At 37.5% G+C, this 16,291-nt stretch overlaps 1 protein-coding gene across 4 annotated transcripts in view; it reads left to right on the forward strand.

The window, feature by feature from the left end:
* The window catches only part of nsrp1 (nuclear speckle splicing regulatory protein 1), a 38,833-nt gene extending 23,140 nt beyond the window's left edge, over nt 1–15,693 (forward strand). For 3 of the 4 annotated variants that reach the window (XM_069911040.1, XM_069911036.1, XM_069911037.1), the window contains 5 exons: nt 2,440–2,496; nt 9,400–9,528; nt 10,448–10,655; nt 11,044–11,155; nt 13,756–15,693. In XM_069911040.1, coding sequence (XP_069767141.1) covers nt 2,485–2,496; nt 9,400–9,528; nt 10,448–10,655; nt 11,044–11,155; nt 13,756–14,776 — 1,482 coding nt within the window. In that variant the 5' untranslated portion in view covers nt 2,440–2,484 and the 3' untranslated portion in view covers nt 14,777–15,693. Of the gene's footprint in view, nt 1–2,439; nt 2,497–8,797; nt 8,869–9,399; nt 9,529–10,447; nt 10,656–11,043; nt 11,156–13,755 lie in introns of those variants that run through there. The other variant, XM_069911038.1, reaches the window with a different exon arrangement.
* Nucleotides 15,694–16,291: the final 598 nt, after the last annotated feature.

Below are 16,291 nucleotides of genomic sequence, written 5' to 3' on the forward strand. Positions count from 1 at the left end.
TATACTGTAGATTTCAAAAATGTCATGGTACATTTTTGCGTTTTGGGTAACTTCTCAGGCTGCCTTTGTTCCAAGCTTTTCTGCATAGTGTGTGCCTTGTTTGTAAACTTTCCATGATCTGAGAGTGCTTCAAGACGATGAGCATCTAAATGATCTTCGAACATTATGTCAGTGCACCTTGAAAAGCTTGGTCTTTGCAACGTAGTTTACTAATCCTATCACATGTTGGCAACCAACCTTCTGCCTTCAAAAGGCACAAGAATTTATACCTAGATTATAAGCCACTGAATAAATACATGTGAATTTTTACAGGAAGTAAATATTCATGGATCACAGTTAAATATGTTTAGATAGAATAGCTTTTTTAAAATTATAACTGATTTTCCATGTATGTCAACAATTCTGAGATGTGTATTCTTTGTAGTTTGCAGAAAAAAATGAGTAGATAATTTTAACCTGTATGTGCTGTAATTATAAAAGAATAATTCAATGAGCAATAATTGTTGGTATACTTGCTTGATTTTTGCCATAAATTTAACTGTTAAACTTGAAATCTGATTAATGCAAAAGTCATTACAAACCACCTTTAAAGAATAGGATTGTGTTTTCCAGGCCTTGGATGTTCTGCAGGGATTTTTGAAAATCAAACTCCATTCACCCATTTTCCATGTTATTTATGCCTAACTTATTATAAATCTATCAGTCAGATTTAAAATTTAAACATTAACCAAGTATCAATTGTTTGTGGAAAGAGAGTTCTTTAACTGCTAATTATAATCAAAAAAATAAACTGCAGATGCTGGAAATCTACAACATTGGTGAAATCAAGTTATAAAGTCTGAAAAGAACTGAATCTATTATTTAAAAAAGTTAATGCTTCATTAATATTAAAATGCAATATTCTTTTCTTGCTTAAGGTGTTAAAAGCAAGTCTAAAATGGAATGCCCATAGCTCTATTCCAAATTAATACTTTTGATATAGTGCCTTCATTAGTGTATTGGTGCTTAATATAGGCATGTGTGGCTTTTAATTTTAATGAAAGCATTTATCCCAATAAATGTATTTTCTGTATACATTTTACAGTATACAACACTATCTGGACCTGTATACCAGTAAAAACCCTGGTATCTGGAATTCAAGCAACTGGCAATCTCAAGCAACTGGCAAAAATATCAAGGAAAATAAATTTAAAAAATTAAAATAATAAATTTAAAAAATGCAAGTTGAAAATTGTAAAAGTAAATGTCCTCTGAAGTAACCCGCAAACCTTGGTGATGGGAGCAAATGCCTTCGTTATGCTTTATTCGTAAAAACTGTTTGAATAAAGTTTAAATAAACGTGCTTGAATAAAATGGCATTTCCCAGGATGAAGAGCTCTCTTAAATTGTCTCCTTGTCTCTGCTTAGTAAGAGTCACCCCAGTCAGAATCTTTATCTATAAACTTTGGGGGTGGGGGGAGGTGTTAATTATATATAATTTTATTGTTTGTCTTTTGTGCGGCTCCATGGAGGGGGAGGAACCTGCAGAAGAAGATTCAGTTAAATGTTTCAAAGAATGTGATTAAAAATAGAGTAAAATGCTTTAAGGTTTATATATTCATGCAAATACAGTTTGTTCAGTGTAAGTACAATATAGTATTTTTGAGTTTTGTCTTTTAAATTGTATCTTTTTAATGCAGGTGTATTAGCTATGTATTGTAAGAGTAATTGGAAAATATACTTATCAAACATCCACTGATCCACATAGGTGCTAGAAACCAGGAGTTTTACTGTATAATTACTCTTATTTAGAAATTTACCTTGCATATTTGTGTTTCCAATAACAGTTATGATTCCGATTTTCAGAAAGTAATGAGTATTGCGATAATCTTAAAATATATTTCGCAATGTTACAGGTTCTTTGATTACATTTATTAATCGCGCACACACATAATTTATATTAACAGCCTGTAGCAACAAGCTATTTCCCAGCCTGCAGTCCTGATTTTGTTGCTCCTGTACCTCTTCCTTAATGGTAATGTGTCAAAGATTCTGTGTGCTAGATGGAAAGGGTCCTCTATAATTCTTTGACCCCTATTTGAAAATAAATAAGACAAAGTATCTTAGAAAAGTAAGAACTTCCTATTGGTATTCAATACTTCGAGTCTGAGTATTTTAGTGCTTTTGTCCTATCATTAAACAAGTGGGTTATCTTGACAGACAATTGAACTCAGTTGGTATTTTCTTTAACTCAACATTACTATGAAATTATTACAGATTTATTTATTTCTTACACTTCCACACAGAGCTCCTGCTTTAGTAGTCTGAGTAAAAAATTGAAATAGTTGAAACAAACGGTCAGGATAACTCATTTTATGTTGTTTAAAATATTGAACAGTTAACTGTACAGGGTGTATGTTTGACTGTTGTTCAGTGTATTTATTTATTTTCTCCTTGCAGACATCAGTCAGTGAAAACCTTCAGAAAGAGTCGCTGAAGAAAAGAATGATGAAACAGGTACAACATCAACAAGCCAAATAAATTTTCAACAAAATCATGATTAATGAATTCTAGTTATATAATGCAGAGATTCAATTCAACTGGTGTAAATGCAGTTTCTAAATTTAAATTTTGTACAAGATTTTATGTTATGCCTTCTAAACTGAGAAAAGGTTGCATGGATAGGAATAGAGAATGTAAAGTAAATATAAACAATCACAACAAAAAAAATGGTGGAACGCTATAGTGGGATTTGTAAATCAATTTCACCCAGAAATTCAATTTCACCCAGAAATGATATGCTAATTGGATGCTGTACTGGATCATAAAAATAATGAAATTGGTGAAATTCAGCTTTAAAAGTCAGTTGGGTGTTTTTACCTTCTTTTTCATGCACTACCATGCAATCTGCGAGTGGCTGCCTTCTCATTTCCACTCGTGTCAATTGGATATGGATCAGAAGACCAAGGATCTCATTGGCAGCCAAATGAATTGCGAAAGGTAGTCATGGAGATAAGGAAAATGGGGAGGAGGTATACATGCCTTAACTGTGTCTGCGCTCACATGTCATTTGAAAATGTGATCTGATACTGGGACAGGTCAATTATCAGTAACCTCTGCAGTGCAGGTTGTTGGAGAAAACTAGGTGAGTTATTGCAATGCATTTTGTACATTGGTACACTTGGTGGCAGTTGAGGTAACCATCAAATGGTTTGCTTTGCATTGGATGGTCCTTGAAGAATTGGAGCAATAATAAGTAAACAATCTAACTTCTGATATCATCTATTGTCATTAATTGCACATTAATTGCCCAACAAAGTAGCGTTCTCTGGACCTGTGCAAAACATGCAGATGCGCAACCTGACATAACACAGATACAAACAATAAACACGTAGGGCATTTATTGGTAGAAACAAATAAATAAGTAGATATTGTTTCGTCAATAAGAAAGTCTCAGATGGTTCATGTGAGCAGTTCCTTTGGTCATTCAGCATTAAAATAAATTTAATATTTTAAAATTTAGACATACAGCATGGTAACAGGCCATTTCAGCCCACAAGCCCATGCCACCAAATTAACCTATACCCCTGGTACAGTTGGAACGGTGGGAGGAAACCGGAGCCCCCGGGGAAAACCTATGCAGACATAGGGAAAATGTACTGTTACGAGTCCAAATGACCCCAAAATCCAGCAGCAATAGATATTCAACAAGACAAATGGTTATTTAAACAAAACTTCCTTTAATTATCTTTAAACATGAAAACAGGATCAAACTTTAACTTATTACTATTAACTTAACCCCCTTCTAATTCTAAGCAACGTGTATGTAATGTGTGTGTAAGTTCAGAAAAGTTCTTTAATTCGCAGTCCAATCTCACTTCTCACTCTTCCAAGTTCACCAGTATCAGGCAATTCTTATACTGTGCACAGAATTTAACATTTGTGAAGTTCGCCAGGCTTTGGTGCTTGAAAGGTAAATAGCTACTGCTCAGGAAGGTTTTTGTCAGGTTTCAGAGGGAGATTTGTTGTTCGCTGAACACCCACAACTGATTTCTTTTAATCAGTCACTTCAGCGTCTTGCCGAAGAAATTTGCCCCTTCAGGGTTTTCCAAATGATAACCTCTTTCTTTCAGGTCAGCAGAGTTCCTTTTTGTTTCCTTTATTTCAAATGAAATGTTAGGCAGCCAGTTCTCTCCTCTTCTGTGAACCACAAGGGCTTTGACCAGGCTGAACTAGGCACTCACAACCCATATTCAAATGGGGTTTTTCCACAAGCTTACCAGCTTGTCCTGTTCCAGTCCCAGCTGTTGCTGCTGGCTGTAACACTGTAGAAATGATGTCTCTCTGTCTGTCTCTCTCTCTCCCTCTCTCTCTCTCTCTCAGAGAAAAGCCTGTTTGACTCCCCCTCTGCTTGCAAAATCACATGACCCCCTTAGAACATCAAACAGCACTCCCAGAGAGAGGGAGTCACGTGATGGAGTAGTGGCTGGTCGAGTGGAACCAGCCCTCTCCAGAGAAAAGAAAAAAAAGTGTGAAAAAACAGAGCTCAATAAACATCAAATACAGGAAGAGAAAGATAAAGTTACAGAGAAGAGACAGAAGATGGCACCCAAAAGAGAAAAGGTAAGAATAATAGAGAAAAGGGAAGAAGGAAAATCACTGGAGAAGAAAGAAGAAGGCCTTTACCTGCACATTGGAGCAGAGAGCCACCGTGGTGAGGAGCGGCTGATCTCCGGTGTTGGTGAGTCCCCAGAGGAGTGGTGTCCTTCCAAACGACAGACTTCAAAAATGGCTCTCAGAGCCAAGAAGAGGTGTTCAACTGCGCATGCGCGAAGAGTTGAGCATACGCAGTGCGCAAGTTTTTTTTTAAAAAAAGGTTAACGCCGGCAGGAGGGGGACTCAGCTGAGAAGTGGCCAGCTGAGAGATGCCCAGTATCGAGGCGTTTGGCTGAGGGAAGTAAGCAAGAGAGAAGAAAAGATGAGCGGTGAGAAAGAGAATGAAGGGCTGGAAGAGGGTAAGCGGCAACGGGGTGACTGGCAGCGGGCCGATGCGCGGCAGGGGGCCCAGCAGCGGGCCGGCGCGCGGCAGGGGGCCCAGCAGCGGGCCGGCGCGCGGCAGGGGGCCCAGCAGCGGGCCGGCGCGCGGCAGGGGGCCCAGCAGCGGGCCGGCGCGCGGCAGGGGGCCCAGCAGCGGGCCGGCGCGCGGCAGGGGGCCCAGCAGCGGGCCGGCGCGCGGCAGGGGGCCCAGCAAGGATACAGAAGCAGCTCACCAGAGAAGGATGAAGAAGATGGCACAGGCATAGATACAGACACAGAAGAAGAGGAGGAAGAAGACCAAGAATTTCAAAGGAAAGTAGAAGGTAAAATAGAAGGACAAAATTTAGATAAAGCCTTTTTTGAAGAACAAATGAGGTCATTAAAAGTATGTCCATCATTAGAATTTATTTCAATCAAAAGAAAAATGAAAAGAGCTGAAGACAGAATGCAAAGCTTAGAATTGGTCATGACTGAAATAGGGAAAAGAGTAGAAAATGTGGAGGAACGAGAAGCTGCTATAGAAATGGAGATGAATGATTTAAGAGGGAAGTTGGAAGAGAGCGAAAAAAAAATTAAAGAGACAAGATTTATTGTCACAAAAAATTGACGTATTGGAAAACTACAGTAGTCGAAACAACATAAAAATAGTGGGCCTGAAAGAAGACAAAGAAGGGTCAGATATGTAGGAATTTATAAGAGGATGAACCCCGAAGGTGCTGGGAATGACAGATTCACATGAAAAAATAGAAATCGAAAGGGCGCATAGAGCGAAACCGCCACCACATCATAAACCGAGATCCATATTGGTAAAACTTCTAAGATATGCGACAAGAGAAAACATACTGGAGCAGGCAAGAAAGAAGGTTAGAAAAGACAATGAGCCATTGGAATATAAGGGACAAAAATAATTTTTTTATCCAGACATAGGCTTTGAACTTTTAAAGAAGAGGAAGGAATTCAACACGGTGAAAACAATCTTATGGAAGAAAGGGTATAACTTTATATTAAGACATCCAGCAGTACTCAAAGTATTTATTCCTGGGGAGTGGAATAGACTGTTCTCGGACCCAAAGAAAGCCCAAGAATTTGCTGAACATTTGCAGGACAGGAGAAGAGAGGAGGAGGAGTGACAAGAAGGAAGACCGGCAAGAAAACATACAAAAATATGTAAAAATATAAAGATAATGTGTATATAAAGATTTAAAGATGGATAAGAGAAGGGGAAGAAGGGAAAAAAAAACAGAAAGAGCTTTGTTATAAGTATAGGAAAATAGTGTTCTCTTGGGGGGGATGGGAGAATAATGGTCACTGCGAAATTGGTTGACACTTGCGAGTAAGTTCGCAAACCGAATGGAAAGGGGAGTTGTGGTTGCCGTCAAGGGACAAGGGGCAATCCAAGGAGGTTGGTTCATTTGGGGTTAAAGGGCTATTGTTTGTGGGGATTGTTGGGGTATTTCATGTCTTAAGTGCATTGTCATATATTGAGATTAAAAAGGAAAACTTAAAAAACAGTAATGGAAAAAAGGGATGGAGGTGGTGAAGAGGTGGAAAAGTGAAAATAAAGATATAAGATGGCCACGTTGACTATATGACTATAAACATTAACGAAATATATAACCAAGTTTATAACCATTGGGAAAAAAAAATCACATATAATTTAAAAGACAGTTACAATGTTTGAAAAAAACCTGGGAACCATATATAGAAAATAACAGAAAGAGCAGGCCTCAGACCACCACCACCTCAAATGGTAAGAAGATAAATACAATCAGATTTAATGTGAATAAGTAGATGATGCGTCTTTTTTGTTTGTATTTCTTTTGTATAAAGATATTGTTTTATTGTATTTTATATGTTCAATATTTACTGTTTTTGGAGGGGGAGGGAAGGGGGAAGGGAAGGATGGGGGAAAGAAGAGAAAATGTCACTGAATATTTAAAGAGATGCATCTGTAAATATATTGGATGATATGGTTCATAGTGCAATAAATAAAGAATTACAAAAAAAATACAGCACTCCCAGACCACCTGCGACTCCAAACCTACTCCTCCGATTTCTTCTGTTGCTCTTCAAAACAACAATTCATTAGTGAAGTCTCTTTGGCACTCTCCAAAGCTTTTGCAAAGGCTCTTGGAGCTGGCCTGTCTAGCTTGAGCAGAGCTCCAGTATTTTAAATGAGATCTGTTTTGGTGTTTGTATGTGGCCTACACTAAAAAAAACCTGCCCCAATCTATCTCCCAAAATCATATCTATAATCTGTCACAGTATAAACTCCTTACAGATAGCGCAGGATTTGAACCCCAGTCCTGATTGCTGGCGCTATAAAAGGTTTGCACTAACTGCTACGCCAACCATCTCACTGCCCATGGGAAGAAGCTGTTCCTCAACCTAGTGATGCTTTCCCAACAGGAAAGATGCATGTGCAGAGTGGAAGTGGTCCTCAATGATTTTGCGTGCCCTCTTCAGACAACAATCCCTGTAGATCACGTCGGTGGGTGGGGGAGGGACACTCCAGTGATCCTTTCTGTTGCTCTTATGTTCCCGTAAATTGACCTCCAATTCATTACTCTACAGCAACCCTGTGATGCAGCCGGCCTGTGCGCTCTCAATAGAACTCCTGTAGAAGGCTAACATAAAGGTGGCTGGTAGCCTTGCCCACTTCAATCTTCTCAGGAAGTGCAGTTGCTGTTGTGCCTTCCTGACATGTGCGGAGATGTTGTGTATCCACGATAGGTCACTAGTTAAGTGTTATATAGTAAAGTATAATAAAAATTCTGGCTATCCATCCCAGTCAGTTTGTGGGGTTTGGTATGAGGATATCCCACTCCTCCGAAAGGAACAGCATGTGCGTGAATGGATTTAGGTGAGTATAATTAGTATAATGATGAAAAGAAGATCCACATGAAGCAGCTATGGATTCTTGGCCTAAGACATTGACCTGAAGCACTGTAGCGGTGATGTAAGCGGTGACCTCCAGCAACAACAGTCATCTTTCTTCATGGATATATAACTCCATCTTTTGGTGCTTTATTACTTGGTGCCATAGACTGCAGTTTTACCCAAACTTCTTGAGGCTGATGTATTTAAAAGATGTAAGCTCTGGCAGTGTGCGGATCTGGAGGTATGGAAAGGGGGAAAGACGGAAGGAGGGACTTTTGTTGTTTGTGAGAAAAAGTTTAATATATTGTAATATTGAAGATTTTATTTTGTATGTTTTTGAAAAAAATCAAAAATAAAATATTCAAAGACAAACTTCTTGAGGCTGTTCTCAGTCAGATGCTGATTCGATATCAAGGACCGTACTCTCATCTCCATTCTGGATTACCACTCTGGTCTGTAGTCGGCTAAGACTATGATGAGTTCATGGGAGGAATGGCCACGGTGATGTACAAACTGGGCATCGGTGAGCTAGTTATTAGCTACCGAAAGTTAGACTTAATTTTTCTATTAGCAGAAGGAGATTGGTCTTGCTTTCTGTGTTTAAGACATACCTGGGCAACGCTCCACATTGTTGGATAGATACTAATGCTGTTACCATATTGGATCATCTTAGCTCGATATGCAGTTAATTCTGGAGTGCAATTATTTAGCATGGTTTGAATAACATAGCCTTTGCCATATTCACTGCTCTCAACCGTTTCCAATATCACATAGAATGAATTGAATTCTCTGAAGAGTGGCTTCTCCGATGGTAATCTTAGAAGGAAATTGAGGTAGATAATCTCCTTCATCCGTTAGCTTTGTTGTTTTGTAATCAAGTGTATCAGTTGCTTTTCCACAGTCAGGTGCAACGAAAAGCCAATGAGAGAGATGAGCTAATCCGATCAGTGGTGGAAAGGTGAATTGGCTAAGGTACTTGGAGAGCTCTCTTTCATAAATTAATATTGAGAAATTATTTTGATATCTGTTCACATAAATCGAACATTGGCTTTATCCCATTAAAGGGATAGAATCTCTTACATTCTTGAATTGTACTAATGTGTGCCTTGTGATGCATAACTCACGTATGAAATCTTAGCAGCATCGACACCCCTTGTCTTTCAACACCTCCACCATCTTGCTTGGTTGGATTGACCAGATTTGATTCTTTACCCTTCTCTCTCAACATCTTGGCTTCTCTAATTCTCTGGGTCTGGTTGACATGTTTCTTCTCTCTGCCAGTGACAAGCACAATTTCCTCACCAAATCCAGTGCAACTCCTCACTTATTTGGGGATAGGATGGGGAGAGGGAGTATTTTGCCTCTGTGAATATTTCAGATATTTTCTACATTCATAGTGCTTTGCAAATAATTGTCATATTGTACTAATATGTGATTTTTTAAAAAAAAATCTTCCTCAGATGAGCTATGAAAATGTTTAATCGGTATCTCTTTTGAAACTAGACAAAATTGGAAATCCAAAAAGCACTGGCAGAGGACGTTACAGTTTACGAATATGACAGTATTTATGATGATCTTCAACAGAAGAAACTGGAAAGTCACACAAAATTACTCTCTGGTTCGAATAAGCAGGTAGCTATTACCAAATGTAAAATGATTTTAAAATTGCACACCTGAGGTTCTCGAGTCCCCACCCAGTACTTGGGATTTTGCACATCATGTGCCATAGGAGCATTTGAGCAATATTCGTTTAATCGGTTAGTTAAAAACTTAGTGTTGCATTTGCACGTTCCTCCTGAGACGGTTTGATATCTAAGCAAAATACTCCAGGTGCTGGTAATGTGATATAATGTCCGAAAATTTTGGAAATCCTTGGTGGGGAACTGCATACATAAATCCATTTCTTCTTGTTTATTAGCAAACCGATAACTTTTGGTTAAGTGATGATACATTTTACAAATATTTTCAATTGGTAATAAATGGTAGAGGTCATTTTAACATTGGAGAATGATTAACATCCTGCTAGTCATTGTCAAGAATGTTTTACAGTAGATGGAAATGCCACTTGTCGAAAGTGGTATTCATTTTTGACCAAGAAATTTCTTTGTGATCTATTTCTGTAATATTTATTAGCAATTTTATATCGTTGAAATTTTAAATATGATTTTTGCCGAGATGCTTACCAAATTATGTTTACTTGCTTTTGTTTATCTGTTAAATTTGCATGTTGAATGTGGTTTTTAAGCAAAATAGCCTTGTCAAAATATTTCACCTAACTTTTGAAATTGTTCACAATTTATCATAAAAGGGAAACACACTGACAAAGAACTGAGAAAATAGTCAAGCCTCTGGATCATATAATCATTCCCATAATCTTTTATTTTCTTTTCAAGTTAGGAAGACATTTGTTGTTCTTCCTTCTGCTGATGTGTTTTTAGAAACTATGCATCCACATAGAGATCAGATACATTATGTGGACCAATATTATGTTTAAATATTTTGTATTTGAAAGCTAACCTACCAGTTTTCCCAAATCCCATCCCCCACAAAGTCCAAGTACATCGAGAGTCTGCTGAAAGCTGTAGATGAACGCAAGAAGGAGCAAGATAGAAGGATGGAGCGAAAAATCCAAAAGGAACGTGAGGCTGAAGGGGAGAAATATGTGGACAAAGATGCATTTGTCACTTCTGCTTATAAAAAGAAGCTCCAGGAAAGAGCTGAAGAGAAAGAACAAGAGCGTAGAGAAGCAGAGCTTGAGGGTGAGCTACCATGTTTGTAGAATCTCTGTTGTGTGCTTAGTCAACTGAATAGTTTCAGCTGCCAGACTTCAAGGGTTATGTAAAAGTACACTTTTGCTTCATATTAGATAATCCTTTATCTTGGACTGCCAAGATACCTTGATGAAGAGCTCAAGCCCGAAACATTGGTTATATATCTTTACCTTTGCTATATAAAGTACACTGTTTGACTTGCTGAGTTTCTCCAGCCTTGTGTTTTTACTGTCTCTTGATGTTTTCTGCTCAGAGTGTAGAACAGTAATTTTCCAAGTAAAAAGTGGAAGTTATGATTTTTGAATGAATCACTAAACATTATTGGATAGTTCTAAAATTATATTTACTATATTTTTAAAATTTTGTTTTATGCCAGCTTCTTTGGATGTAACTAAACAGAAAGACCTCAGTGGTTTCTACCGGCACTTTTTGAATCAGAAAGTGGGTGAAGAGATTATTCCAGAATGCAGCATTCGTGGAACCAAAGGGTAAGATGCATAATTGTATTGCTAATGCAATCAGGTGAATTGATTTTTCAAGCTCCTACAGTGAATTCACAATGAGAAGAAACATACATAATATTTGGTTAGCTAAACGACATGAACCATTCATTTAGGGTTATTTTTGATCATTGCTGCCTTTCCCAAAATGAATTGTGTTTATCCTTTCCAGTTATCCTTGAATGTCAGTAATAAATGAGAAACAGTACTGGTTCTCTCCAGCAGTCTGGAGCCTGGCTGAAGTGCATTTGTTAACTGCATTGTAGGTTATTCTCACTTTACTGCTCAGAAGACATTGGTGTTTTTTTTAATTCTGATGGCCTGGCCGAGCAAAACTCAAGACCACATATGTATAAAGGATAATCATGATCCAGAGTGGCAGGAGGAGAAAAAAGAATAGGGAAGCAAGATGATGTTGGTAGTAGGGATCCTGATACATTACTTAACCTGATATAAAAGTTAGTTATGGTGGACAGGGTGACACACAGGTCACATCACATTTACAGATACGCCATTGCATTCAGAGAGAAAGTTCATTTTGGAGTCACCAAGTTTGGAAGAACGATATCATAATGGATAATGGTCTTAATTGATTCTAAGACAATGGGTGCGTTTGCACGGTTTCTTCTGGCAGCTGTTCAAATAAACAAGTTCTTCCTGGAGTGACATGATTAGACTTTCTGGAGACATAAACACTTAAACCTCTTGGGCAGAGGTGAGGTCAGATTTTTTTAATGGAGTGAAGTGATAATTTGAAGGAAGGTTTGTGTTTTGGAAAAATAAAACTGAAACAGTGGGGATGTCAGAGAAACATAACTGAAGGCAGAGAGACATTTTGAAACCATCCTGTAAGTAAGATCGGATTGAGTTACAGGAACCAGAAAACGTACTGTTGTGTAACGTACGGTTCCTGGAAACCGGGAAACACAAAATAAGTGACTTTAAAGTAAGACCACTTTGCTCTTGATTAAGAAAGAAACTATCATGAAGATCTCAGTTCTGTAACCCTAACAAGATAAGGAGAAACTTGTGAAAACACTCGTATGAAGAATATCTTTGAAAGACAACTCATCAAAAGACTCATGAGTTTAAAGAGATCCAAAGGCACGATGTTTAAAAGTGTTTCTTAATTATTCTGAACTGTGATTTTAAAAATCTTCAAGCAACACAAGATAGTTGATGCTGAAGTTTAAAATTTACCTTTCAAACAAGCTCAAACTGTAATCATTTGGATTTTAACACACATATATCTACACATTTGTGCATAGTGGGAATTAAATTAGAGTTAAGAATGAAATGTCATGGTTTTAATAGTTTAATAAAAACTATTTTGAATTTACCATGGTCTGATGAATTTTCCATTGCTGTTCCTTTGTTAGTTCATCACAGGAAATGCAGCATTTCTCTAAGGGAGGGTTAATGACCTCACTGTATACCACTGCATGTATCATTTGTCCCAAGGCCTTGATCCTTGCCATGGACTGTGGGTTCGGAAAGTGAAAAGTGCTTCTTACTAATGACATAAGTATGGACAGATTTTCATTTGTTTGTTTTGGGAAGCTGTGATCATTATGCCTGACTAAATTAAATGTCTGGTGGAGATGAAGATCCAAAGTTGGATATTTTCCATTTGGTAGGAAAGTCAACAACTTTTGACATGCAGCTGTCCTGCAATAACATTTCTAACTAAAGCTACCCTGATAATCAACATGTTAATTCAGTGGGATATAAAATAGTCATTTTCTAAGTCTGATAAAGTTTGGGAGGTGTAAGGTAAAAACATCATGAGATGGGACCGGAGAAGGAGTCACCCAGTACTAAGGAGTAACAGAATGCAGATGTGACCTTGTACACTCAAGATAAGCTTGGCACTAACAAGAATGATGTGCAGCAGGCTAACAGAGAAGGATAGCAACAGTTTATTCATTGGACAATGTCATGGTATGATCATTTACTAAGTACGTATCCTGAGGTATAAAAAAAACACCACTTGCTGATAACGGCGGAATGCGCCTTCTCCAACTAACACTGTTAGTTGCAAGTGTTACAATCCGGTAATAAAGAACAAAGAACCTTGATTTCGACTCAGTCTGGTGTCTGACTCACTCATTCATGAACAAAGCAGACCAAACAATTGTCAGAAAGCTAAAATATGATTCATTTCAATGAAGTTCAATATCTTGAACATTCAATTTGTCAGAGTGCATTAAAGCAACATTAATGTAAATCTTGTATTTGAAAGTATCTATCTTATTTGAAAGTTCTATCCCGAGTCTTTTTTTTCTAACGTGAGTGCAATTCTTGAAAGATAAAATCTTAAGCGATGCATTCTGTTTTAATCTGTTTTAAAATTAGAATATTCCTTGATGTTGTCAATTTAACACATTGAAGTTACCAAAATTGGAAAGAGTTAACTCAGAAATGTTATGAAATTATGAGGTTACTTGATAAGGAAAAGAAAGCATTGATTAATTGGAATGTTTCACAATACTAGTAATTCCATCATGCTCTTTATATTTCCAAATTCTAAATAATAAAGATGTATTGATGTTGCTACAATAAGTTAAGATTGTGTATTTTTCTCCAAGGATTAAAGAAGAACCTGAAGATAACAATGGTAAAAATCCCGATGGTTTTGCAGGATGGCAAGATCTGCACATTGACAGTGACTCTGAAATTAACAGTGGTGAAGAAACTAAACCTAAACATGGCCAAAAGCAAGTATTTTACAAAACGAGACATGATGAAGACAACTCGGACATAAATGAAGAGAAAGCAAGAAGTCGTCAATACAGAAGACGTGTAGAGTCTTCGAGTGAGGAAGAGCAAAGCCATCAACATTTGAGCTATTCATCTAGAGAGGGCAAAAGTGAGAAAGGCAAGAGCAATTCAAAGACTTATCGAGAGACTGAAAAAAGCAGCAGCGTTTGGGGAAAGTCGACCCCTAAGGAGCACAAACGTGCAAAAGAAAGGCACAGAGAAAAAGATCATCCAAGAAAAGAAAGGGAACAAGAAAGATATAGGGACAGCAAAGATCAGAAGAGAACCAAAGAGGAGAAATCTAAAGACCACAACAGTGGAAGGGATGGGAGACCACGAGATTCCCATAAAGATAAAGTTGAGCAAGTGAGAGATGAAAAGTTTAAAGAACGAGAGCAAAACAAAATGGAAAAATGTCCGATAAAAGATGGCAAAAGAAAGGAAGAAAAGCATAGGAATCAAGAGAGGAGAGAAAGAGACAAAGAGATCCAAGAAGAAGTAGTAGAAACCTTTGAAAGAGGTGATGAGAAAGATGGAAGCCATGATAGCCCTGGTAATACTTCAGAAAAAGAAAAATCCAGAAAACCTCATCACAAGAGACCCAGGTCAGAGGAGAAGGATGAGCAGCGAAATGACGAGGGGAACAAAACATTCAACTGGCCATGTGAACAAAAGTCAAAAGTTGACTCAGAAAAGGAAACCAATGGGACTATACATTCCCAGCAGCTCAGTAAATTTGTCAAACGCAGCAATCAAGAGACTATTACATCCGCAAAAGAACGATATCTTGCAAGGCAGATAAGCAGAGCCTCAACAAAGTCATACATTGAACCAGAGGAAAATGATTAGTTTGATTGGAAGTGTTTTCTATATTTAAAAAAAATCAGTTTAAATATATACACATATAATTGTTTTATGTTTTTTGTGGACTTGTATGAAATATTCTTCTTCTTTCTTTGGCTTGGCTTCGTGGACAAAGATTTATGGAGGGGTAATGTCCACGTCTAATGACGATTAAAAACAATTTCTGAAGATTAGAAAGCTAAGATTGTGAAATGATGTTGCATATCACTTTTGATCCACACTCATAAGTGCAAGGATATACATACATTAATGATACTTTAGAAATTTTAATAGAGCATTAATCAACATTATACAAAAGTTGATTATTTAAATAATTATAATTTAGGGTTAAAATATTAAAAATCCAGCAGGAGTTACATACTACAATCGATGTTAAAACTGGTAAAGTAAAATTGTTAAGGAAAATAATACCAGCCATTCAGGGCCTGCTTTACCATTAGGCAAACTAGGCAGCTGCCTGGGGCACAGACCTCAGAAGGGTGCTGTTGAAGAGATTCCAACAGCACTCCCCACTGCCTGCACTTAGCCTGGCGTAGGGTGCAAAATAGTCTAGCATCAGTTCTCGGATCACTTGAGCTTTTTTATAAATTTTAATTTGTTGATCGGAAGGTTTTTTTTAGAACAAGGGTTTGTGACAGAAGTAAAGTACTGAAACTTAGAACATTACAAAGTTTACCAGCAGGCACCATGCACTTGAAGGTTTTCATTGAAATGATCACTTTTCTGGGAAAGGAAATTTTCAATAATTTGATTTTTTTTTGAAAGAGGCATTGATAGAAGCTGGTCCCAATTCTGAAGAATACCTGGCATTATTGGTAATGCTTGTTTAAATGCAGGATTAATCTTGCTTCCTACTATTTGGAGAAACAAATCTGTATTAAAGGTCAAGGTGATTTATTTGATTCTGTGCTTTTTATTTGATGTTCTTTTCAATTATGAGCTTGCTTAGCTGCTTCTCATATTCAGACTGGATGATTGGATTGATCGTAGAAAATCCTGGAAATACTCAACAAATCAGGCAGCAACTGTGGAAATTGTGATAAAGATTTTCAAAAAGACAACTCAACTTTTTCTGCTTTACTTTTCCACAGATTATGCCTGACCTGATGAGTGTTCCCACCATTTCTCGTTTTCCTTTGATTGCTAGCACCAACATTTTAATATTTTGAAGATCACTTGATTCCATGGTTTTGCTACATTTCCAAACACTTTGAAATGATAATTTTGTGGAGCAACTTGAAAGAAGAGGAGAATAAATGATCTACATGAAGGGAAGTGAATGGAGAAATTAGAAGTATAGTGGCATGGTACTGGTGGAATTGAGAGCCAGATGATAGCGACCTTTATCCTCGACCTCGCAAAGTAATTAATAGAAGGTTCATTCATTTTAATCAGAGGATGTTGGGAGTGTGGAACTTATTTCCAAAGCACTTTGATGAGTGTTTGAAATGTCCTAACCTGTGACTAAGAACTAGGAAATTAGATTGATGATAGTGTTTT

This window comes from Narcine bancroftii, chromosome 14, assembly GCF_036971445.1.
Source record: "Narcine bancroftii isolate sNarBan1 chromosome 14, sNarBan1.hap1, whole genome shotgun sequence".
NCBI lineage: Eukaryota > Metazoa > Chordata > Chondrichthyes > Torpediniformes > Narcinidae > Narcine > Narcine bancroftii.